General features: G+C 40.6%; 1 protein-coding gene across 2 annotated transcripts in view; it reads right to left on the minus strand.

Moving 5' to 3' along the window:
• Window positions 1-450: 450 nt before the first annotated feature.
• The window catches only part of LOC126175320 (gamma-glutamyl hydrolase-like), a 92,754-nt gene continuing 66,906 nt past the window's right edge, over window positions 451-26,298 (minus strand). For both annotated transcript variants that reach the window (XM_049922030.1, XM_049922029.1), the window contains exons 5-7: window positions 21,990-22,096; window positions 21,673-21,901; window positions 451-760 (exon numbers count right to left, since the gene is read on the minus strand). In XM_049922030.1, coding sequence (XP_049777987.1) covers window positions 636-760; window positions 21,673-21,901; window positions 21,990-22,096 — 461 coding nt within the window. In that variant the 3' untranslated portion in view covers window positions 451-635. The remainder of the gene's footprint in view (window positions 761-21,672; window positions 21,902-21,989; window positions 22,097-26,298) is intronic.

A 26,298-nucleotide genomic window follows, 5' to 3' on the forward strand; every position in this document is an offset into this window, starting at 1 on the left:
TTTCTTCAGATGGACAGCATCCAATTCGGAAAATATCATCACCACACTTTCCCCAAGTTGTGTGCCTAACTTTTGAAGCAGCCTAACTCTCACCACATTGCCATCATTAAATGAAAGAACTGCATCAGGAACACACAAATTCAATGTATCTTTACCTACACATACTGTTTCAGGAATTCTAGATCATATGACACTGTTAAATCATACATTTCGGTTCTGGAAGGACAAGGAACAAGTGAATGTAGTGCACGAACAGGGTAGCCAACTGTGAGCATGAAATATTTTCACAAATCAGCAAATTAGGTTTTTGAAACTCAAGAAGTTGACAGAAGGCAAAAGGGGGGTGTGGCAACATGTGCCACCCTTCAAGTAAATGAATATTTAAAGCCTTTAATGGATAAAATGCCCTCAGAAAACATATTTCTTTAGTAAAATACACTCCAAGGAAGATTTACGAGCAAAAAAAATTTTTTTATATTTTTCACCCTACGAAGGTACAATCAACCCTTAAGAAGATAATCTTACCAGCAATTAGCAATAAAGGAATATAAGACAAAATAGTGAATTGCTCCATCTCATCTCATTTATTGACAAATTATTCTTTCAGAAATGTCGGGCGAGTACACCTGTAACTGTTAGTAATCAAAAAAATAACACTGTTCATAGATAAGATGATCACCTGTATATGTAGGAGTATATTTATAAATAAGTGCAGACTCTTCAGATTCCACTGATGGAAAGCTGTGAAAGTTCTTACGAGCTGAAAATAAAAGAAACAGAATACTGTTAGATAGTGATTTATCTATATACCTTTATGATGTGGCAGTTTCTTGGAAGTAAAATGCATATTGCTAAAATGGAAGCAACATTAGATACTGTCTAACAAGTGCATAACTTTTAGGTTGTACAATTTTATTCATATTGTGAGCTGCAACAGGCAAGGGAGTAAATCTCTATTGCTTTCACAATTAATTATGGTCACATTCATAGTTGCAGGTATTTATACAATCTGCACAACATTATAATTTGAATAATTAGGTTAACTTTTAATGTGAATGCTAGGTGTCAATAGTAAGAACCATCTTCCTTCATCTATATCCTTACGAAATATTGTACAACTGTTTTGAGACCTTCCAATTCAAATTGTAGCTGCAAGGAAATGCCTTCCATATTCTTGAAACATCAGATAACTTTAAACTTTAAAATTATTCAACACAGCACTGTCTCATCCCAGTAGTATTAACACCCAGTGCCGCTGTTATTCTTTTGTTGCTCTTTCTGCCTCCATGACTTTGTTCTCCTTAACACAATATTTTTGAAATATTCTTACAAGAGAAAAATTTTTACAAGAGAGGTTATGATGCTCTTTTATCTGAACCAACCTGCCATTCAATGGGCCAAATCTCCAGCCTTGAACTACAAGGTGGTTTCAAAGGCCTTATTTCACATAACATTTCATCTATAATTAAGTTCCCTCTTCTCTTTCCTTGTAACTATTCTATTTCTAAATCTTCAAAAGATGATGCACAATTACTCTTCCTCTGCCAACACAGAAAAAAAATTAGCTTTTGCATTCAGAAAGGTCCACATATTTTTCAATATCTCGTTGGAAGATGGCACCAAATATACTTCTTTACCATGTTAGACTGATTGTCTTTGACACTGCAAATAATAATAAACTTCTGCTGAACAGTAAGTTTTCATCATTTACTAACCATAATTACCTAAAACTATCATACACACTGGGATGAGTCCTCTTGTTTTGGTTTCATCATAAGTAAACTTTGAGATATCAAACTTTATGACCTATGTCAGAAAGCAGACATGCAAATTTGTGCAAAAACTGCCACCTCAATTTATGCATTCTTATTAGCTTACCACTTCAATTCACCTGTTTCTTCCTGCATATAGAGGTCTTTCATAAAAAAGATATAAGTTCAGACCTTTTGTAGGTTCTCTCAACATACCACCTAATTTCAAGGATGACACCGTTTTAAACCCAAGCTTAAATGCATCAGTATGCTACATGTAAAGACTTCATATCATGATCGTTACACAGGTATACTCAAGTACATCAATTTATCTGTGAATTTACTGGAACTGACTATGAAATTATCAACCTAAACGCTAAGAGTTATCTAGTGACCAACAGGATCAATTGCAGTGATTGTCCTTTATTCTAACAGCAGTTTAATATTTTGCACTCCTACAGCATCGACTGTACACCGACCTGTGCATCAACAGAAATAGCAGACAACAACTAATCTCCAAGAAGACAGAGTTCAGCACCCTCTGTCAGCACTGACTTAACCAGCTGCCCATCGCTGGTCAGGTCCAGTTTGATCACAGACAACAAAGCTGAGTAATACAAAGATGATACTTAGCATGCACTCTGTGAGTAGTAATAGTGCATGAAAGCAATTGCATGTAGGAGGCACAGGAAGGGCATCAAGCAAGTCAAGGCACTTTATAACGAGAAGTAAAGATACGTTTCTCACATTTTTGGAAATATAGTGATCTATTAATTTGAAAGTGTTATGTCCAGATCATTCTGGATTCCTGCCAACGGCCAATGCAACTTCTCTCCTTCCTTGTTTGTGTCGGTGCTGCCTCCCACAGAAGCTGACACTACACCTGGCACCACGAATTACAGACTCAACACTGTTTTCACTCTTCGCCACTCTGTCACAGAGTGTCACTTATATTTCTCTCTTTTCTGTCAGTGGAGCTTTGCTATTAATTGTGTTTTTTCTTGCAGACTAGCCACAATACTACTGCTACTTGTGTACTTGCCTTGCTTCTAATTACTTTGTCACGGTGCTCCTCTCATTAAAATGGCCTCTAACTCACCTCCTGTAACACCTGTGTCTATACCTCCAGCTGCTGCTGGCTTTGATCTAATGTAGATTTTTCAGTTTCCAAACCAGAAAATGTCACAGTTGATAATTACAGTCCAGAAGCTCATTAATGCACAAGCTGCTGCTGCTGCTGCTGCTGCATCAACTCCGCCACAACAGCCAGTCACATCCATGGCACTGCCTCCGTGCATTCCACTGTTATGTGCTTTCATTGAACAACAAGAGGAATGGAATGAGTTGTACATTCAGTTCAATGCTCATTGTGCTACACATCAAATGCAAGATACTGTCAAACTTCCTTACTTCTCGGCAATGGCCAACACACAAGTACACAGCCTTGCTTGGAAGTTATTCAGAACTAGTAGGTCGGAGTTACTAGTTTCTGGAGTTTTCGTTTCGACCCTCACTAGACAATACGAGAACCAGGTACAGGTTGCTGCAGCTCATTACAAGTTCTTTCAGTTGTGGAAAAAGCTAGAACAGCCATACCATCAGTGGGTCACTGAACTTCAGGGTTTGGCTAGACAGTGTCGTTTTCAATGTAGCTGTAGATAGTACTATACTGATGCAATGATTCACAATGCAATTATGTACAATGTGCCATACAGTAGGAACCATGAACAAATTCTTAAAATTCTAATCCTACTTTGAAACAGGTGTTATAAATTATTTAACATTAGGGACTCATGTGACAGTTCCATCGAAAACATTGAGGTAGCTCCTGTCTTCAGTGAAACGCCAAGTGACAAGCAGGCGCAGCCTTGCGACCAACCACCACACACAAAAAGACCCCTGCGCTGTGAACAGGGTAAACAAATGTCAACACATGTGTCTGCAGTTGAATCATGTTCCCGCTGCTTTTCTGTGCATAAAAAAAAAAGACTGCCCTTTGCGGAACGCGACTTGCTTTGTACAGTCTGTGTGCTTGCAACAGGAAAAGAACTCTACCTGTAAGTGCAGAGCACTTCTCACTCAGTGAGTGCATTTTCATTTTAAACCCAGCTACCGGTACGAGTAATGGCCAAATTCAGGATGTACATTCACCCTACCCAAGTGCTGTGTGATGACAGTCAAACAAACTGTTTCTGAACTTAGACACTGCCCGATGTGTGCAGTTTCAGGCCACGTGGTTTGAGACACCATGTCACGGATTGCGCGGCCCCTCTTACCAGAGGTTCAAGTCCTCTCTTGGGAATGTGTGTGTGTGTGTGTGTGTGTGTGTGTGTGTGTGTGTGTGTGAGTGTGTGTTGTTCATAGCATAAGTTAGTTGAAGTTAGATTAAGTAGTGTGTAAGTCTAGGGACAGAGGACCTCAGCAGTTTGGTCCCTTAGCAATTCACACACACACATTTGCAATTTCAGTTAGACATTGGCATTGCTTAATCATGCCTCTTAATAACAGTTGGGCTCACCACAGTTGACAAAATCTTGCACGCATCTTGCTGTGTGTAACAGTCATGACATTGCTTGCTTGGTACATGCAGTTTGCCTGCCACATTCCACTCTCACACCAGAACAGTGACATTTTGCATTTGTAAGACTTTGAAAATGTTTTTTAGTTAGATTCTTTTGATTCGTTTTGTTTCCATATTCAGGACAATGTACTTTCTATTTCTGCATCTACATCCACATATATACTCCGCTAGCCACCAAGCGGTGCATGGAAGAGGGCACAATTCGTGCCAAAGTCATTCCCCCCTCCCCCTCCATTCCATTCGCGGATCACACAAGGGAAAAATGACTGTCTGAACACCTCAGTACAAGCTCTAATTTCCCTTATCTTCGAATGGTGATCATTGCATGATTCGAAAGTTAGTGCCAATAATATATGCTCTACATCCTCGGCGAAAATCAGATTTCAGAATTTAGAGAGCAGCCCCTTCCATTTAGGGCATCAGCTATCTGCAAGTGTGTCCCACTTCAAACTTTCTACGAGATTTGTAAAGCTCTCGCGATGGCTAAATATACTAGTCATGAATCTTGCCGCTCTTCTTTGGACATTCTCGGTCTCTTGAATCAGACCCAACTGGTAAGGGTCCCATACAGACGAACGATACTCTAAGACTCTAATGTATTGTAAGCAATTTCCTTTGCTGAAGGACTGCATCACTTCTGGATTCTACTAATAAACCGCAATCTAGAGTTCGCCTTGCCTGTTACTTGTGTAATCTGATCATTCCATTTGAGATCATTTTGAATAGTCACACCCACATACTTGATGGATATTACTGCTTCCAAGGATTGGGCTTTTATTTTGTACTTGTACATTAATGGGGATTTTTGCCTTGTTATATGCAATAGGTTCCACTTACTAATATTGAGAGATAACTGACGGTCATTACACCACAAATTTATTTTCTGCAAATCCTCATTGATTTGTTCAGAACTTTTGTGTGATACTACTTTCCTGTAGACTACAGCATCATCGGCAAACAGTCTAATGCCACTGTCAATACCATCAACCAGGTCATTTATGTAAATCGTAAAAAGCAGCGGACCTATTATGCTGCCCTGGGGCACACCTGAAGCTACGCTTCTTTCTGTTGAAGTCACCCCATTCAGGATGACATACTACTCTCTGTCTGTTAGAAACTTTCTATCCAACTGCATATGTCATCGGATAGACTGTAAGCACACACTTTTTGGAACAAGTGACAGTGCGGAACTGAGTCGAACGCCTTTCAAAAGTCGAGAAATATGGCATCAGTCTGGGAGCCGGTATCTAGAGCCTGTTATATATCATGCACAAAGAGGGCCAGTTGTGTCTCGCATGACGCTGTTTCCTAAAACTGTGCTGGTTTCTGCAGATGAGCTTCTCAGAGTCTAGAAAGTTCATTATGTCTGAACACAAAATATGTTCCATGATTATATAACAACTTTCAACCCAAATGACAGTGTTACTCAATAGACTAAGGGGATTCCCAATCTATTTTCTGGCAGACCTGGCACAGCAAATAATTTTGTGGCACACAATAATGAAGGACAATGTGCAACCTATGTTTTTTCTGGCACGTCCCTTCCCTCATGCACTTGGAGACAAAGTTGGAAGTGAACTTAAAGAATGGCAGGACAATGATGTTATTGCTCCTACCCACCCTATTCAATGGGCTTCTTTCTTAGTAATCTTACCAAAGCCTTCTAGAAGACTTTGTTTTGTAGGCGCCCAGGTGGTCCCGGTCGCCTACGGTGGACTGGATGGCTGAGCGGTGACCTCTCCAATTGTCAGGATGCTAGGAAATGACTGTGGACGCATCAGAAACGCCAAAGAAACATTATTAATTCGTAACACCTTTATTCCTGCCGAGTACAATGTGGCCCGCATAACACAGGCTGGCTGAGCTTGGTGACATCAACGACCTTCCCCGAGTCCTCGCTGACTCGTAGCGATGACACCAGCTCCGGCCGCACAGTCTTGTTAGCGCAGCGCCGCATGCTGTGACGTGGCAAAAGAATGTCCTTACTTCATACTTCAGCCACGCGTAGCTGGTGGCACCGGCTGCGAACAGCGAGCCGCTGCACGTATGAGGCTCCGGGTTGGAGTCCCGGCGCTGTCGGCACAAGAGGCGTTCTCATAGTGCAGAGTGTACTCTATCCCACCCCGTCTTCTTCCCTGCTCCTCCTGGTGGCTCGTCCAAGGTGGACAGGCGGAATGGGCTGCAGTCCCCCAGCGTCGTCGGCTCACCCAGTTGTGATGGAGGATGCACAGGGCCTAGGCGCTGCACAATCTCAACGATGGCTCACTTATGTGGTCAGCATTGGCGGCGAGCGAGTCTGCCGCAATGTCTGCTAATCCTGGGTTGATGATTGACAGCGGCAGCAGAGAGGACCAGAGCTGGTACTGTCCCCTCACATCCGCTGCTGGATGGGCCGCCGTTACTGCAACATCTCCTTAATAAAGATTAATATGTCAATCACCGAGCTGAGCACTACGCAGCGACCCAGTACACATCTAACTGCAAGTCTAACTGCGAGTGCCTTGTTGCTATCAAAGATGGCGTATTTAAAGGAAGCACGAGTGACGTCCTGACATCGTGCTCATTTGTAATGAATGCATTCGTTCCACTTATACTGCTGATTCATCTGTCGTACTCACCCCTTAGGTGTTCTTGGGACAGAGTTACGTGTTGTTACGGCAGACTTACGCGAAGTTGTGAAATGCAGTACAGCTGATGCTATACCTCTGTCTTGCACTCTACGAAAGTCTCCGTCTAACACAAACCCGCATGCTAAGCAATTCTCTCTCGCCTGTTGTATGTAACCAGGCCATTGCACCTGCGTGACGACACATTCCAATATATGTGCAATACTCCTACCTCTTGGCTAACCTACTGCCTCTGGCTCTCGGCACAGGCAACAAAACTTTGACAATATTCCACATTTCCAACTCTTTACTATTCCACGACACTACAGTTTTTCTGTTGACTTTAAATCCACTGTGAATCCATAAACAATAACTAATACTTATCCATTGTCTTGCCCTGAGAAATTTAGGAGAGGCTCACTGCAGGCCACTACTTATCAAAAGCTAACTTCCCCGAAGCGTATTTGTAAATTCTGTTAGATGAGGAGTCTCAGAAAGTGTTTGTGGTCAACACACATTTAGGATTGTTCAGATTTCTGCACTTACCCTTTGACAGTACTTCCGCACCTGCCAAATTCTTACGCTACTTACAACAGCTTGCTGCAAAAGTTTCATTCTATTCTAATTACTTAGACGACTTTCAGCTGCAGGTTTGAAATGTCACCTGGACAAATGTACCTTTTTTCAGACCGAAATTCAGTACTTACGACATGCTATTAATCACCAAGGCATTCATCCCATTCAACTACATTTGCTGGCCAGCCAGGACTTCCCTACCCCAAGGAATGTGATGGAATTGCAGTCAGTTCTCGGGAAGATGACATATTATATCCAGTTTACGCCCAATGCAGCCCAACGAGTGTGTCAGGAAGCATTCCAGAAACTTAAAAATGCCTTGTTGAGTGAGGGACGCATTGTTCATTTTGATCCCACTAAGTCTGTAGTTTTGGCAATGGACGCTTCTTCATACAAGATTGGAGCTATGCTTTTGCACAGATTTGGTTCATATGACAGGCTGATTGCCTTTGCTTCCAAGCTATTAACCAAGACTCAATGTAACTACACCCAAATCGAGAAGGAAGTGCTTGCTACTGTCTATGGCATGACAAAGTTTCGGCATTATCTGTTTGGTCACATGTTTTACCTAGTGACAGACCATAAGCCACTTCAATCTTTCTTCAATCTGCCCAAATCTGTTGTGCCACACATGGCTAAGAAGCTGCAATGTTTGGCTTTGTTATTGTCATAGTATCAGCCCACATTGAAGCATGTAAATGCTGACAACCTTTTTCGCCTTCTTGTTGGTCCTGATTCTGAATCCTATGCTACTGCAGTAGCTCACTGTTAGATCGAAGTGCAGGACACTGAACTTCTACAGACTTTTCCACTGCACTGTAGGAAAATTGCACAGGCCATGGAAGCAGATCCTGACTTGAACTTTTTGTTGTACCACATCCATACTGTTTGGCCTTGTTCAGTGAAAAGACATTCAGAATTCTTTTGTGTGCCGATATTTTGCTCTTCGGCGTAGCCTCTCCATCCAGCACAGTGTGATTTCATTGCAGATTTACTCTGGACAATTGCATGTGCTTATTCATAAAGTGTTGTAAAAAGATGTGTTGCAATCGCTCCACCAAGGGCATTGGTGAATTGTACACACAAAACAGTTAGCGAATTGTACACACAAAACAGTTAGCACGTCATGGCCAGGCATGGTGTTGTGCTTGTGCTGAAAATCTATCGGCCCCACCACAAATGTTTTCAGCTTGGCCAAAGTCTCCATCACTATGGCAACAAGTGCGTGTTGACTTTGCTGATCCTTTTGGAACACTAGTTGTCTTATTGTTGCGGACTCTTTTAGCAAATATCTGTTTGCAGTGCCCATGAACTTGACTACATCATGTAGTATCATTCAGGCTTTGTCATATATCTTTGCTTGGAAAGTTTGCCTGAAGTGTTGGTTACAGACAATGGACCACAGTTTATGCCTTAGGACTTTGAACAGTATTGTACAGCCAATGGTATCACTCACCTTACCAGTGCTCCGTTTCATCCTCAGTCAAATGGAGAAGCTGAGCAGTTTGTACATTACTTTCAAGCAACAGATGAACAAACAACATGCCTCCCACACATGGCAACAACCACTGCTGCTCTTCCTCGCAATGTACCACTCACAGTCCTGTGACGGTCCATCGCTCGCGGAGCTTCTACATGGCCAGTTTTACCATACACTGCTCTAGTTGTTGCACCCACTGCAGCGCACTGAGCTCCCCACGCTCTGCGAATATCGCTTTGTGCCTAATGATTCTATTCTGTTCAAGTTGTTAGTCACACCAGATACTGGGAGAGAAGTTTGGGCACTTGCATATATGTAATTCAATGTCCCACTGTGTTACTGCACCATCATCAGAACAAGATCCATGCTTCTCAATTGTGAGACATGCTTGGCGATTGCTAGATTCTTTCGCAGATTTTCTGTTCCCAGATTTGCATCCTACAAGGATATTGCAGCCAGTGCAGACACTGCTGGGAGCCTTCTCTTCAGCAATGCCTGTGGAACCAATGTAGCATTTGCCACTGCAGCAGCTTAACTTTCCAGTGCTCATCACAGCAGCTGCCATGGAGCCAGGTCCGTCACCATTGCCGTCAGCATCACCACGACCATTTTCATCGATGCCTGCTCCATTTTTCATCAGGCCAGCTCAGGAAGAGGGTGGGCATGCTCTCAGGAGTTATTTGAGCGACATTCCCCGCAGAGTGCAGGGCGGATGTTGAGGTGCAGCCAGGGACTTGGCATCGGTCCCAGTTGCACCTCCCAGCTCTTCATGCCACCCAGCTCCTCTCTCCCCCTGTTGTCATAAAATGGCTCCCTACACGACAACAGTGTGGCAGTTTGGGGTGGTGGAACGTGCAGTCCCAAAGCTTCAACTGCACACCGATCAGTGCAGAACTGCAAAGTGGCAGCAAGAAGGCACTGACCCACATGCCAATGGAAAGAGCGGACAGTGCCACACCTCCAGGAACATAGAGCTTATTACCCCCTGTCAAAATGATTTAACCAACTGCCCATCACTGGTCGGGCCCAGTTTAGTTGCAGACTTCGAGAGCATCAGTACTGAGTAATAGGAAGATGATACTTAGCATACAGTCTGCAAGTAGTAATAGTGTATAAAAGTAATTTCTTGTAGGAGGCTCAAGAAGCACAACAAACCACTTCATAACGAGAAGTTAAGTTATGTTTGTGGTGTCACCGCCAGACACCACACTTGCTAGGTGGTAGCTTTAAATCGGCCGCGGTCCATTAGTAGATGTCGGACCCGCGTGTCGCCACTGTCAGTAATTGCAGACCGAGCGCCACCACATGGCAGGTCTAGAGAGACGTACGAGCACTCGACCCAGTTGTACGACGACTTTGCTAGCGACTACACTGACGAAGCCTTTCTCTCATTTTCCGAGAGATAGTTAGAATAGCCTTCAGCTAAGTCCATGGCTACGACCTAGCAAAGCGCCATTAACCATTTCTAGAGAGAGTCTCACTTGTATCATCAAGAATGCTGTATACAAATAATGGATTAAAGTTAAGTATTCCAGAAGCTACGTACTTTTCTTTATAGCATTCATTACGTATCCTTTTTCACACATAATGCCAGCCGGCGTGTGTAAACGCGTGCCTTTCGGTTATCCGTCACTGTGGACTGGCTGTCTTGTCAGTCCACAACAATGTTTCTTTCCCTTTCAGAAATAAAGTGATCTATTAATTTGAAAGTGTTGTGTCCACACCGTTTTGGATTCATGCCACTGGCAAGTGGCACAAATCTCTCCATCCTTGTTTGTGTTGGGTTGACATCCACAGTAGCCAACACAACAAATATATACATGTCAAATATTATAGGAATAGATGCAGATTCCTGATTATGTTAAGCATTTCTTCAAATATAGGTTTTAATTTATGTAATTTGTAGCTTCATATCTATGTTTTAGAAGTTAACTTTTTCTGAAAAACAGTGTTTATTAAAAACAAGTATCAGCTACATTGTTCTCATGGCAGTTTCACTAGGACCAACATAAACATTTCTGAAAAGTCGGAATCCCTTAAAAGCAGGTTTATTAAGACAGTATTTTACTGTATTATCTCCTGTGTTTGCAGGCAAGAAATAATGACTGGCTGAGATCTCAGTACATGGTCTTTGCAGGACCAGTCACAGTTACAGGCGACTATTTCAGCTTCCACAGACTCAGTTGAGAAGTTTTCAGTATTTACCTTTTTTAATGACAGGTACCAATGATGATGCTAATACTGGAAACTTAAAAGTCTAGCTAAATTTTGTACCTTGAGCATACAGTATCCTTTTACTTGTATAACGGGCAGTCAAATGAAAATGAGATTGCCTATGGAATCAGGATTATACCCCAGTGTGCATCTTTTTATCCAATGGAAATCAACAGTTATGAACGTCTTACTTCAGGGCTCTAAAAACATGGAAGTCACATGGGGAGAGATCGAGATTGTGTAGAGTATGTGTAAGGGCTTCCCATCGAATCTTCTGCAGCACTGTCAAAACAACCTGCCAACAAAATTCCCACTCCCATATTCCCAAGGTTGTTTCAACTACACTACAGCAGTTCCACTGGGAAGTTCTTACACATCCTATGAACAGTCCCGATCCTTCCCCATGTAACTTCCATATTTTTGGAGCCATGAAAAAAGACTTCTATGGCTGTCAATTTGTTTCAGACTAAGAGGTGCACCCTGGGTATAATCATTGTTCCATAAGCAACCACAAACATTTTTTCTGTGAATGTGTTGACCATCTTGACTCACAGTGGGATAAATGTACAAACACTTACAGTGGTAATTTCACTTTTTTCCATTTATCTCATTTTCACTTAATTATACTTTATTTCAATGAAAACTGAACAGCCAGGACTTCATATTGCATGATTCCTAAATGCTGTACGCATACCAGTGAAGAACAGGTTGCAACTGTTTCATACACAACTCTCCAACAGATCATCTGGCCATTGCACAGTACAACAATGTACCCACACTTCTGGCATTTGAAACAGCTCAATAATCTGGGGACACAGTGTCACATCTTAAATCGAGGGAAACAAGCCTGAAATGTCTGGATAAGATAGGTGAATTGAAAGTAACTATAAACATGTTTTTAAGCTAGCCATTTATATTCAAGCAATTTCTCACTCCTGTTACACCTCCTTCTTCTCAACTGACTTTTAATTTTTAAGCATCTATCCACAGTAGATCTGTCTAAATGTAACAACAACATTCTTGCTGAAATTATTTCCTGCGAAATATTTTTTTGCAATTTGTAACAGTTGGACTTGCAGAGAAATAGATGTTTTTGCCAGAAGTTTATGACCTCTGTAACATACTCGATGTTGTGGTATAGTTCATTGCTTTTTTAGAGCTATCTTTCATGAAGGACTATCCTCTAGGGAATTTGGTCAGATTTTTTAGCTATCAGGCCCATCCCAGTGGGAAAGTTTTCAGTTTGTTCACTTCTTATGTTCCCAAAGGAAGCTAGAGAAAAGGAGTGAACTCAGGAAGAGTCCTGCCCAGTAGGTTTCCACTAATGACTGTTTCATCTGAACAAGCACACAGGCCATCAACATGCACCTCACCTTGAAACAGAAGGGCTTTTAAAACAGAGTTGTGCTATATGATGGAGTTCAGCCAAGAGCCTCACTCTTTGTGAAATGTTAACTACTGTGCTCAATGCATTTCCAGATGTTACTGGAGCAGAAGACCAGTGATGACCAGATCTTAGGTCAGCAACCTCGTGTATGCCAAACCCATATCCAGCCCAGTCTGGTTTAGTTTCCAGAGATGCTAACCATTTATCATGACTGACAAGCACGTGTAGCTCATCAAATGCAAACTCATACAGGGCACACTGTCTACAATTTGTCCTCAGTGGAAGTGTGTGTGGTTCAACATGACTACAGATCAATACAACACCATACAACTCATACAGATATCCTGTCTGCTGAGAATACTTCCAGAGATGTTACATTGCAAGCAAAACATATAAGAAAACGATTTTATTGAAGACATAATACTTGATTTTAGCGATGACATAAGACAATTACCAGTAAGTCAGTGTTCACTTTTTTGTTTAACCCCTGTATAACATAATAGATCTGAAAAGTGGAGAAATAATGCCCAACAGTACAAGGACAAGTTTGATAGATTTGAAGCAAGTTTGATAGCTTCCTTGCCTAATGATGTCTTGAAAACATGGTTGTCTCAAGGCTAGTTCAAGGCAGTCTTGAAACAACCATTTTCCTGTGTCATCATTAGACAAGCAAGATTTTAAATTTACCAAACTTGCACTTACATCTTTGGACATTACTTCCCCGCTTTTCAGATCTATTTGAGAAAGGCTTAACAAAAAAGCTGAAACTGGTAGTGAACTACATATAAAGTTCTACAGAGCAACTACAAGGGGATTTAAATGAAACCCGGTCACTAGTGTAAAGTAACAGTAACAATTTTATTAACTCAAAAATGTAGTTATATACAGTACACATGCCCAAAAATAGTCGCCAAAACTGTCGTCCTATTTATCCCATTGCGACACTAGCCAGTTGATTCCATCCTTGAAGAAGCTAGTAGGCTGCTGTTGGATCCAGGCCTGGACCCAGTCACACACTACATCGTCTGTTACAAATCTATGTCCGCGAATAGCTGCTTTTAGAGGTCCAGTCCCACCGTACACAGCCTTCATATGTCGATACATTTCACACCCTCCAACTCCCTCTGTCATCAAAAATCGAATCACTCCTCATTGTTCCTGCTTACTCGCCTGAGTGTTTTGTAGTGGATGATAACCTGTGTGACCACCTTCTTCTCAGGGTGAAACTACACTGGCGCTATGCAACCTCAAACGGTACGCACATGTCAGTCTCTCTACCAATAGATGGTGCCACCATACCCGCAGTTACATGGTGCCACCTTACATGTAAGACAAAGACAGATGCACTGACCAGGTTTCATTTGAATGAACCTCATAGAACAGCCTTTTCATTAATTAATGAACAGTTGCAGAGTATGCCATCCCCTGGAAATTTGACAAATATTGAATGAATTACAGTGTAAAGTGTTGTGCTCAAAAAGGGCATGTGAAAGTGACAGTAGAATCACAGAATGTGGAAAGTAATGTCAGAGATTATTATAAACCTTCTCTTTTATGTGTTAACTTTTGTTCATTCTGATTCGGCTGCTGCGCTCAACAGAGAGAACATCACTGTACTAGCGTATCTGTTTGAATGATGGAAATATTGACTTGCTGAAGCTATGTGTATCATGTAAGTGTGTTTAAATAATATATCAACTGTTAATTTCAAGTTGTCATGGTTTCCTTTACCTTCACTTTCTGCTTGTGATATGGACTTGAATAATAAGAATTTTTCTACCTTTGCAAAGCTCTGCAATTGTTGGTTATGGGCCATCAGCTGCTATCATGCCAGAACAACTTCATTTCAAATATTACAGGGCTTCACCTAATAAATAAAGAAGCACTATTCATATTGTTTAAGAGAGAAAGCTATACCAACACACACACACACACACACACACACACACACACACACACACACAAGTTTAACTCTCCTCTGACCCAGGGTTCTGGATAACTTTTCTGAACTGTACCCCTTTTCCTAAATCACTCCAGTCCTATTCCTTCACCCCTCTTCTGTCCCCTCCAGCTCTTCTGCCAAAAGAAGGAGCCACAGGTTCTAAAGGCTTGTAAAAGTTAAACCTTTTTGTGTGTGCGTGTCCTCCTGTCGCCCTTGGTGAGTAGATTTTTTTATCTATCCATTTACATTATAGAGCATTAACTGAAATAGTTTCTTTCATGAGAATATGTAACATTCCAATCTGGTTAGTCTTGCTATGAAATAAATTCATAAAACAATCTCTGAACGAACCTATATGGTAAACTAATGGATTAATGACCTATTTGAAAGTATAAAGTAATATTTTCAGTCAAAGGTCAGCATATGTTCCCTATAAATTTCTTTAGTTATGTTGGTGTGTTGCACTGGTGGCTTCTTCCATAGCACAAAAGTTTATGCCAGGCGAAGTATAGTGCTTATTGCACACTGTGATTAATAGCATTGGGTATGAGACTTACTTGCAAATAATGTTGCATATATTAAAAACTTTAATGAATTTTCTTTGCCTATGTAACGAATGATTATTATTCCTGGTTGTTGCTAACTGCCATTGCTATGAGTACTTCTATGCATAACTTGATGCAACTAATATTATCACGCTGAGCAGTGGCTGTGAGCCTGAAATCGAATAACCTTGCAGAATTGACTATTTGTTGCTGTCAATAAGCAGAAATGGGAAGCAGCCAGTACAAGAGAACATGGAGGAACACATAATGGAATGCCAAATATGAGGACAGCTGAATCCAATGTAGCAAATAGTACAGGAAATATAGGGTGTCTGCACAAACCTGTGTGCCATTTACCAAGTGAAACTTGCTGGAGCCATTCACCAGTGTACATAATGTCAAAGAGAAATTCAGTTGGTTTCATGTAACATAACTTGAAAAAAGCCCATGTAGTACAGATACTTCAATTTGTAATGCTATTTTCATTGGTGATAATGATATTTACTGTGGACCTGTTTGTGAGCAATTACACGAATTTTCACCTGAATGGTTAGCTTCAGGGTTTAGAAACAGTTAACTCATTTGAAGTGCACAAAATGTCTTTACTCTCCGAAATTAATTAGCATGTGTGTCATATCACCCAAACATATTGTCATCATACTTCTTTTAAAAATGTTGTACACCAACAGAACAGCAGAACAATTTGTGCACAAGTTGCACATACTGTTTCTTCAAGAGTTGTGGCATTTTGTAGTTCCAGTAGGATGGACGGACAAGGGACACCATTTGCATAAAAATTAACTTCCTGAAGATGAGAACAAAAGCAGCGCTACTGAGCTTACATCTGACATGTTATGAAGTAACTGATCACAAAGGGCTATTAATGCTGTCAGAAAAGGAACGATCAAATGAAAAGCATTATATTCACCAAAATACTTTCTCTAGCAGTAATATCTCTTTTGTTACTGGTCACAAAGAGCTATTAATGCTGTCAGAAAAGGAACCATCAAATGAAAAGCATTATATTCACCAAAATACTTTCTCTAGCAGTAATATCTCTTTTGTGAATTTTCACACATCAACAAACATAACTGTAATTTGGTACACATTTTATATAAGTGTAAATATATTTCATACTCTTGTTAAATTGTCTGAAAATAGTTGGAAGATCTTGTTCAAGATTTCATTTCATTAAAAAAAATGAAAAATTTATTTCTTACTTTCTATGAAGGGAGGTCATAAAATTTCTACCTCTGACTAAACTAATGTCAATATTTGAAGGTACACATATGCATTGGAAGCACAGGTTTTTTTCTGTTGTTCATGCAATTCTTTCTGCATTGTGTTCCTTGGCAGACTACTGTAGCAAAAGGAGCAAGTACATTGCTGTGCTGAATAATTTGGTCACATGTGCAGTCATTGGCATTTACAAAAGAAGCTGACAAAGTTAGTTCAAGATGAAATGGAGATAATGAATGTGTGTAATGCACAGATCTGTAAGACACACAATACAGTATCAGGCCATTTCTAATGAAGCAACCAAGGATCATCACAACAGCTGAAACTTTGGTGTTATACAAAAGCTAAAGAACAACTACTGATATCAAGTGTGGCATTAAAGAAGTGTGTCAATGAAATAGCTAAACCCCTTACCTTTCTTACCGATTGCTGTGTTAATGAAGTCATGTATTCAAGTGCCTTAAAAAATGAGTGTAATTCAGCCAATCCATACAAAGGGAAGTAAAGAAGTAGTTTCAAATTATAGACCAACTCACTAATTCCCACCTTCAATAAAATATTTGAAGCAGTTATCCTGTTACAACTCAGTCTTTTCCTCAAGACATACAATGCTTACCCAGCCACCGCATGGATGTAATTCCCACCTTCAATAAAATATCTGAAGCAGTTACCTTATTACAACTCTCAGCCTTTTCCTCAAGACATGAAATGCTTACACAGTGACAGCATGGATTTAGGAAAAAACTAAGTTCAGCCACTTCTCTTACCAGTTTCTTCCATGAAGTATACAGTAAAATAGAATTGGGTATCCATGCAACCAGAATATTTCTAGACCTCAGCAAAGCTTCTGACTCAGTAAACCATAGGCTTCTATTATTTTAAAAAATGCAAGCATATAATATCAATGATTCATCAATGAACCTACTAGCCACGTACCTGATAAATTGGAACAGTGTACCAACCTTACATATCAAATTGATAATAAGGTTTTAACATTCAAATCCACAAGTGAAACAGTGACGAAGGGAGTCCCTCAAGGCTCAGTTCTTAGCCCTTTCCTTTTTCTAGCATATAGTAATCATATTGTAAACTCCTTTAAATCTCACACTGTAAATTATACTGACAACACCTCAGTTTCATTCAATGGCAAAGACTGTGAGAAACTGGAATTTTCAACAACTAATAGGGTATTAGAATTAAAAACATATTTCCTTGCACAATGACTGAAGGCCAATGTAAGTAAATACCAGGAGCTAATATTTGCAACTGGCAGCTCACACTAGGGCTGTTGACAAAATATGGACATATCAATAATTTTTCCGAAAAATGTCGATGTATATCGCCAATATTTCTTTCCCCAATATATCGATGTATCAGTATCAAAATGGCAATATCAAGTTCCAATACTTTTATTTTATATTACATTTTTTTAATAATTTTTGATGAATATTTGAAGTTATTCTTTTTAAATTGTAGTAGAACATAATTTTACTTCCACTGTGTGAAGGAGTCTTACTACTTTTTGAGCTTCATTACATCCAAACTTTCTCTTTGACTGTGTGAAGGAAGTATATGTGGCACAAAAGAAGAAGACCAATTGCACTGGGTGGTGGCGGTGTCAATGGCATAATAAGATTTCCAATGTGAAAAAATAGCACACCAGTTGCGTTAAAAAACAATTTTTAATGCAACTAGTGTGTTCTTTCTTCATGTCAGCATTCTTTAAAAACAGTTGCTGAAAATTAGGAACAAAAATCCAAATGAAAAGATCGGCCTTTGCGGTAGGCGGAGACATGTGAGGGGAAATGCTGATGATCAACACTTGGAGCTACCAAGAGAAACTGCAATTTTTGGCTTCACCACACATTTTTGACGCTACAACTGCTAGTTCACTGGCGTTGGCAGAAATGAAAAAGCAGGGAAGTCGACATGAAGTGTTCCAGACAAACCCACGTGTATGTCAATCCTTCTGATTGGAGATTTGAGGGACTTCACTGCTCACTTATGTAATAGAATGGAACACCTACAGTTGTCCTTATGACATTATTTATTATATGGCTACCAGTTTCAGTGCTTTAGTACAACATCTTCAGGCCTTGATTGATGCTGGTGGCCAAAATTTATGAACTGGGTTTTGCAGACTATCTGTAACAACTAGTTGATGGTTGGAAAAATAACATTGTTGTTGCAGGTAGCCTGCAAAAACCAGTTCATAGATGTTGGCCACTGATGAGTCATATATACAGTTGCAGTTAACCCTATCAGCTACAGTTAAGGCCTGAAGATGGCTACCGAAATGAGTAGCCATATAATAAATAACATCATAACTACGGCTGTAGGTGTTCCATTTTTACAAATCCTATAAGTAACAAAATCAAACGACAGACCCATGAGACACCTTTTATTGTGCCACTTACATGGAATTACCATTTTTAGTAAAGTGGTTATCACCAAGTGTGAACGTGCATTGTTTTCCTTTCTCTTCTCGCAGTAAAGGGGATAGGCAGGCTGTAGCTTGTTGATGTACAGAACATGTAATAATAAATCAGTATTTATGATATGAATATAATAGAGGGAAACATTCCACGTGGGAAAAATATATCTAAAACAAAGATGATGAGACTTACCAAACAAAAGCACTGGCAAGTCGATAGACACACAAACAAACACAAACATACACACAAAATTCAAGCTTTCGCAACAAACGGTTGCTTCGTCAGGAAAGAGGCAAGGAGAGGGAAAGACGAAAGGATGTCTGCTTGTGTCTGTGTATATGCAGATGGATATGTGTGTGTGTGTGCGAGTGTATACCTGTCCTTTTTCCCCCTAAGGTAAGTCTTTCCGCTCCCGGGATTGGAATGACTCCTTACCCTCTCCCTTAAAACCCACATCCTTTCGTCTTTCCCTCTCCTTCCCTCTTTCCTGATGAGCAACCGTTTGTTGCGAAAGCTTGAATTTTGTGTGTATGTTTGTGTTTGTTTGTGTGTCTATCGACCTGCCAGCGCTTTTGTTTGGTAAGTCTCACCATCTTTGTTTTTAGATATAAATCAGTATTTAAACATACATCTCTAAAACTGGAGGTATATTTTCAATTAACGGCCAACATTTTTATAGACAGATACGTTGTTATTTCTTCCATCGATATCGATACCTTTTTTCAATATAGTGAGTGCCGATAATGATATTTTTATAAACATTGATATATTGGATTCCCGATATTTTTTAAAATATCAACAGTCCTAGCTCACACCACTCATGTATAAATTAGTTATGAGGGATAATGGCAGAGGAAGTGAACAGCTGTAAATTCCTAGATGTCTATCTGGATACTGCTGTGTAATGACATAGACACTGGCCTATTATTTTCTGTCTGAACTGTCCAAAATGGTGCCCACCCACAGTCTGAAAACTGTATGTTATGGACAGTCTATCTCCATCTTACCCATTGCATGGGGTTGTGTTGTAGACATACACCTTAGAAGAATACTGCTGCTACAAAAAAAGAGTTACGGGTCACACAAGGTCTGGGCTATAAAACTTTTTGTCATAAAGTTTTCATACAACACAAATTCTTCACCATCTATTCTTTGTACCTCTATAAATTAATTACTCTTTTTTGTCTTTAAGAAAACTGAAGTAATTAAATATAGTGATATACATGAGCACAACATAAAGTCCAAAGACAAAGAATAAAAGTAAAAATGACAGAGTGGAGCCTATGCACTAATGGGGTGATAAGGTATAATAAGCCACCACTGTCTCTGAAAAATAGTAATAAAAATAATTCAAATCAAAACTAAAAAAAGTCTTAATTGAAATGTGTCTGCATTCACTTAACAAATTTTAAAGCACAAAACATTAAGAGCCCACTGATGTGCTGTAACATCATATGCAAGTTAGACATAAAATGTTTCAAGTGGTTTTATAAATCAGCAAGATCATTTTGATAAAATATAGAGTTCACAATAAGTGGTAAATTAATGGTTTCTGTTGTACTAATATATTTTAAGATTGTTAAGTATTCTGTCAAGCATTATTGAGTGTGTGTAATCACTACCTTAACACTAAGACCTCTTGAATTTGACCTTTCCAAAACCCTTCATATTGATGACTAGATGCAAAAACAATTAAATAAATAAAGATCCATTACCAGCCAAACAACTGTCAGAAAGAGTGGTGTTAGTATATGGTCAGTGCATAAGTACCTGAAAGATCTACTGTACACAATCAGAATGTCAGCACAATGGGTTCCTTGTTTGTTAATGCTCATTCAAAGGTAGGAATGCTGTAGAAACAATGAGAACACGGAAGCACAAGGAAGACGAGGTTTTCAGCCATGTGATAATAAAAGACAAATGTTGGTTTCACAATTACAACCCTTAAACAAATAAAAGGTGCAAAAAATTCCCCTCTGTCAAAGAAAACAAGGACAGAGTTCTCTCCTGGAAACATTATGCTGCCCAACTCTTGAGATTGTCACTGACTATACAAAAAAGGAACAGGAAATTACAACAGATAATTACAAAATATTCTGATTAATCTGTAGCCTGGGATCAAGCAGAAGAGTTAAGAAATGAGTGAGAAATATGTGCAACTACTGCATGACTATGCACCTGATCACCTTCACTCAAGAAACTATGACTCTGTTCACACTTAGTCTATGAGATCTTACCACAACTGCCTTGCTTGGTAGATCTAGCACCCAGTGATTTCAACCATCATGTTTTCTTTGTGTAACTTTTCCAGAGTCAAACTGGAGACTTCTCTTTTCTTCCATGTGAAGGTATGAACTTTGCTAATGGCCTTCTAAAATATAAATCAAACTATGTCTTTCAACATTATTGCCCAATTCTCACTCTTTCTCTCGTTTTTCTGCTACTTTTCTTTCTCTCCTTCTTGTAAGCTTCATCATTAATAATCTCAAATTCTCTTTGGTCTTGATTTATTGTTTTATTTTATCAACCTCAAGTCCAATTTCTTCCTTGCATTTTTTCTGAACTCTTTTTACTTTGCGTACAAAACCATTCTACCTCCACTATCATCTGTGACAGGTTTCTGTATTCATTTTGCCCTAGTTCTCCTCACCCTTATTTCCCTACCACCTCCCACCCCTCTCAGACTACATCATTATATGCTGTGATAAAAAGGTGGTTACATTGCCATCATTACTTTCCTCATTGGCAATGGCTACACCAAACTTACTTATAAAATCTAAATATACAATATTCTTCTTATCATATATCTTCATTTAAGTTCAGGAGATTTTTTTGTTTACGTGGCAGTTTGTATCCTGTCCTTAAGTTAGTGCATGAGGTGAAAAAAAATGCAAATAAATAATAAGAATTACTTACCTTCATTCACAAAAAAGTTTGCAAAGTACTGCATCGCAACCACTGCATCTGAACTATGGGGTATGTTTTTATTTGATTTCCATTCATATGCATTTTTTTCTGGATGAAAAATGACACCATAAAAAGGATACAGTCTTGACTGGATAGATGATATAAATTCCACACCATTTATATCATGGTTCACAGAGAGGACATGCCACTGCCCACTCAAGCCAAATTCCGTTAAGTTCTATAAACACAATACCAGACTATGTAAACATCACTATTATTTATATTAACAAGAGACTGAAATATGCTGTTTTTAGTACCAGAATTACCTTTTGAGTTACGCAGAAGTTGTGGTAATTAGCAGTAATATTCTGTGACCCAAGAGCAGTTATAACATTCTCTGGAGCTGCACCAAAAAGGCTGCTTTCATTGAAATCTGCCATGAAAAACAAATGTTTATATGACAAAATGAATGTTAAGTTATTTGGTATAATAATCTTCTGGTGGTGTAAAGGAGGGATATGCATCAAGAAGAGGAGGCTGAGTATTAAGGATTAAGAAGTTTTTTCATATTATTGCATATGTGCATTTAAGTTATGAGCAGACTTGAGACTTCACATCACAGTCTAATTGCAATTAGTAGAAATACAAACCACAAGCAATTTCAGAAGGGCCAACACTGAAACAGTGACAAAGTTACAATTGGCAACTGCAATTTAGAATAGACACACAGATGTACACCACTCACAAAAAATCACGCCAGTCTATTACACATAAGGTTCGTGGTTTTCATACTGGAGAGCACTGAGACATTTATCGATGGGAATTAATCTAGACTGCAGCCTACGCTACAGATCAGCCTGCTACCAAAACCAAGATTTCTGGGTGGGTGGGTGGGAGAGAGTGGGGGGAGGGGGGTGCGGATGTTGGGGTGGGCAATATCACTAGCCAAAAGATTTAGTTAGAATCTGCACCAGTGTGACAATGCCACTAAACAAAAACAACACTGTCAGCACAAGGAACCATATGGGCCGATGGTGGTTTGACAACAAGCTGGGGAGTGGAGTTCTGCAAAAGGAAATGAAAACTCGCCATGTGAGTCAATCTACAGGAAAGCAGAAACCTGAAACTACATACAGATGTGCATGGGGGTAATCACAACACACAACAGGCAGGGACAGTTCATGACAGCACATAAAAACAGCACACAGCACAAGGTGCAAGGCACGATACATGGTGGTTGAACACAGCATTACAACTGCCCCACCCAGCTGACTGTCACCACTTCCATCAGTAGGTCTGTCCAAGCATCACATGTGGCCCCAATTGCTGCTACAATAACTACACCAGCTGATCTGCCTCCATCGTAATATCCACTGGCAGGGATACTAAATCACTCCCTTCTGAAAAGGCCGTGTAAGGCCAAAAATAGCCAGCTTAGGCCCCGACCACTGGTGCAAAACCGGAGAGAGTGCCAGAGACCCAGGCAGCAGATTGGCTACTGAAGAAGACAATGCCAATGCCACTGGCTCTGCCAGAGGGGCAGAAGAGTGCATAGGCAGAGGTAACAGTCAGTACACTGGCAGAGACGAGCCACATCCACAGACTAGGAGCAGGAGCAGGAGAAGGAGGAGGAGGAGGAGGACGAGGAAGACGAGGTGGAGGTTGGGTCAGAGTCCATGCGCTCCACATCGGGAGACATAGGAGCAAGCCTCACTGGGCCTGAAGCCACAGGCAAAGGGAGGGCACCACAGGACATGGAGGAGATGGCAACAGGAAAGCACAATGCTGCAAATGGGAGCCTGCACCTGGAATAATGCCATGATCAACACTGCCACTGGGCTGACTGGAATACTGCCACAGTGATGTCCCAACACGGCACAGGTACAACTGATTTGCATGAGAGGTCACCTGCACCCAACCAATGTCCTGCACAAACAACTGCCAATCTTTGTGATGTACCACAACACCTGGCGTCCATCCCTGATGCTGGCCCAAAGAACAGGCACAAATGGCAGTCCTAGGGGCAAAATGTGGCAGGCCACAGTTGCCCAGGACATGTGACTCAGAATGCAACAAATTCAGGAGCCCCAATCTGGCTTCCATGCAAACATCCTGCCGAACTGCAACTGGTAATCACGTCACTCTGTATGGTAGCCAGAAATCTTGACAACGCATCATCGCAGGAAGAGGCAGACACGACTTCTTCATTAGGATCTTGAACATACAGATTCCATCTACCAAGTTAGAAGTTGAGTGAAACAGGGCAGTAGTCAGATGCTGGATACTGTTATAGATACAAAAGTCTTGTAGCTCCCACAACACAAACTGCTGATTGTTATCATACACTAGGTTCTTGGGGGATCCCTCGATAGCAAAAATAACTGACAATGCACCAACAATGGCAGTTGACAACATGGAAGACAGCTTGGCTACATACAGGAAATTTGATGAAGCATCAACCACCAACAACCACATGCTGCCCAAAAACGTACCTGCAAAATAGACACCCACCCTGTCCCAATGACATTCTGAACAGTCAAGGGGAAAATAGGCACAGTGACGAAAACTGGTTCTGCGCAGGGCGGTCAAGGGGAAAACTGGCATGGTGGCACAGCCTGGTTCTGCGCACAGACTGCAAGCCTGAAGTTTGAAGCTGCAATCGATCGCCAGCAGTAGACTTGATGTTACACCAATGCCTCCATATGAGTCATACTCCAGTGCGATGTATACAGCAACTGGAGTAATTGAGGATGCAGCATGGGGGAGGGCAACCATTCGACAGCACTGCTCCTCTGTTGCAAGCATGAGCGCCCTATCGATGACTCTGAGTTCATCACATAAGAGAAAAAAATGTACACTGTGCTGGATCTGCACACAAAGAGACACACTCAAGCCGATCCACCAGGACAGCTGAAACAATTTTCTTATAAACTGGGTCAGCAGCTGTGTCAGTCATGACCTTTCACATTGTCCATGGAAAATCAGTTTGCTGCAAGGTATCATCCAGTGCAAACACAAGAGCCACCTTACGATTGAACTCTGGGTCAAGCTACACCAGTAGTCACGAAAGCACATTGGCATTTGCATGCTATACTTGGCAGTGGAGGAGTAATGTAATGTAACAATTACTGACAAAAAGGGACCACCTCAGAAATCAATAGGCAGTCATATCTGGTATCTTGGAACTAGGGCCATATAAAGAAACCAGTATCTTATGGTCAGCGATGAAGCGGAACCTTCCCCCACACAAGAAAATGAGAAACTTTTTAATCCCAAAAACAACAGCTGACTCATCCTTTTCCACCTGTGCTGCAGAAAGAGTCTATGAGGCAAAAGTGATAGACTTTTTGGCGCCATTCGGATTCTGATGGGACTGAATTGCAACAAAGCCATACTGGGAAGCATCACAGGCCAGGATAAAGGTTTGCCCAGTGTAAAAGAAGTCAAACAAGGAGCAGAGCTCAAACACTGCTTGAGGGATTGAAACGCACATTGACAATCTGCAGAGCAGACAAACTTAATGCCCTTTTGGCATAGCCAGTTAAGAGGATAGCAAATGTGTGCAGCCTGCAGAATGAACTTAGGATCAAACAAAATCTTGCACAAGAAAGACTGGATTTCCTTCAGGTTTCTGGACGCCAGCAGATTGACAATGGCTTTGATATGTTCGTTTGTAGGGATAAGGCCATCTTTGCTAAGCATCTTTCCTGAAAAATGCACCTTTGGGGAGAAAAAACTACACTTCTCCAGCTTACAACAAAGGCCGTTCTCCAGAAGGCTTTGGAACACTGTCTGCAGGTTTCGTAAATGCTCCTCTTGTGTAGAGCCCACATCCCAGATGTATGAAGGTAGTTCACACAACAGGGAATGTCTGGAATCCACTGCTCCAAACATCGTTGAAACATTTCCAGTGCACAAAAGATTCCGAAATGCAAGCAATTAAATTGACAAAGCCTAAAGACTCTTTTGAGTAAATAGAAAGTCCAAGAGGCTGTGTTCAACAGAAATTGCACGTATGCATCGCACAACTCAATGCTTGAAAAATACTGCCCCCCTCCCCAACCACCCCTCCCTCTCAATGACTTTGCCAATAACTCCTTCAGCTGCAGAATCGTAAAGGAATCTGTGACACATTGCACACTGACAATCTGTTTAAAATCGGTGAAAACATGCACAGCACAATCAGGCTTCTGAACCACCATCAAAGGGGGGTCTCAGAGAAACAGGAGCAACAATGCCTTGTTCTTGCCAACAGTGCAACTCAGCCTTTGGCGAGCTTACAGAAGGGAATGAGGCAGAAGCAACAAAATTTAGGCACCATTGATGGCTTAAGTGAAACATTAACCTTGAACTTTTCTGCCCAGCAAAAGTAATCTAACACAGCTGGTTGCAAGATAGTAGTAATGAGTTCAAATCCTGAAAAGGGACCAACAAACACAAAACGAACTTTGTCAATTATCTGGATGCCAAAAACAAAAAAAGTATCTTGTCCAAAAATATTTTTCACCAACGGGGAGTTGACCACTAATAATGTAAGTTGTTGTTTCACATTCTTATAACAAGCAGAGACAGAGAATTGCCCAACATAAGGATACACTGTTTAGTATATGACACAACTTGACGTAGTGGCCATTG

Source organism: Schistocerca cancellata, chromosome 3 (genome assembly GCF_023864275.1).
Source record: "Schistocerca cancellata isolate TAMUIC-IGC-003103 chromosome 3, iqSchCanc2.1, whole genome shotgun sequence".
NCBI lineage: Eukaryota > Metazoa > Arthropoda > Insecta > Orthoptera > Acrididae > Schistocerca > Schistocerca cancellata.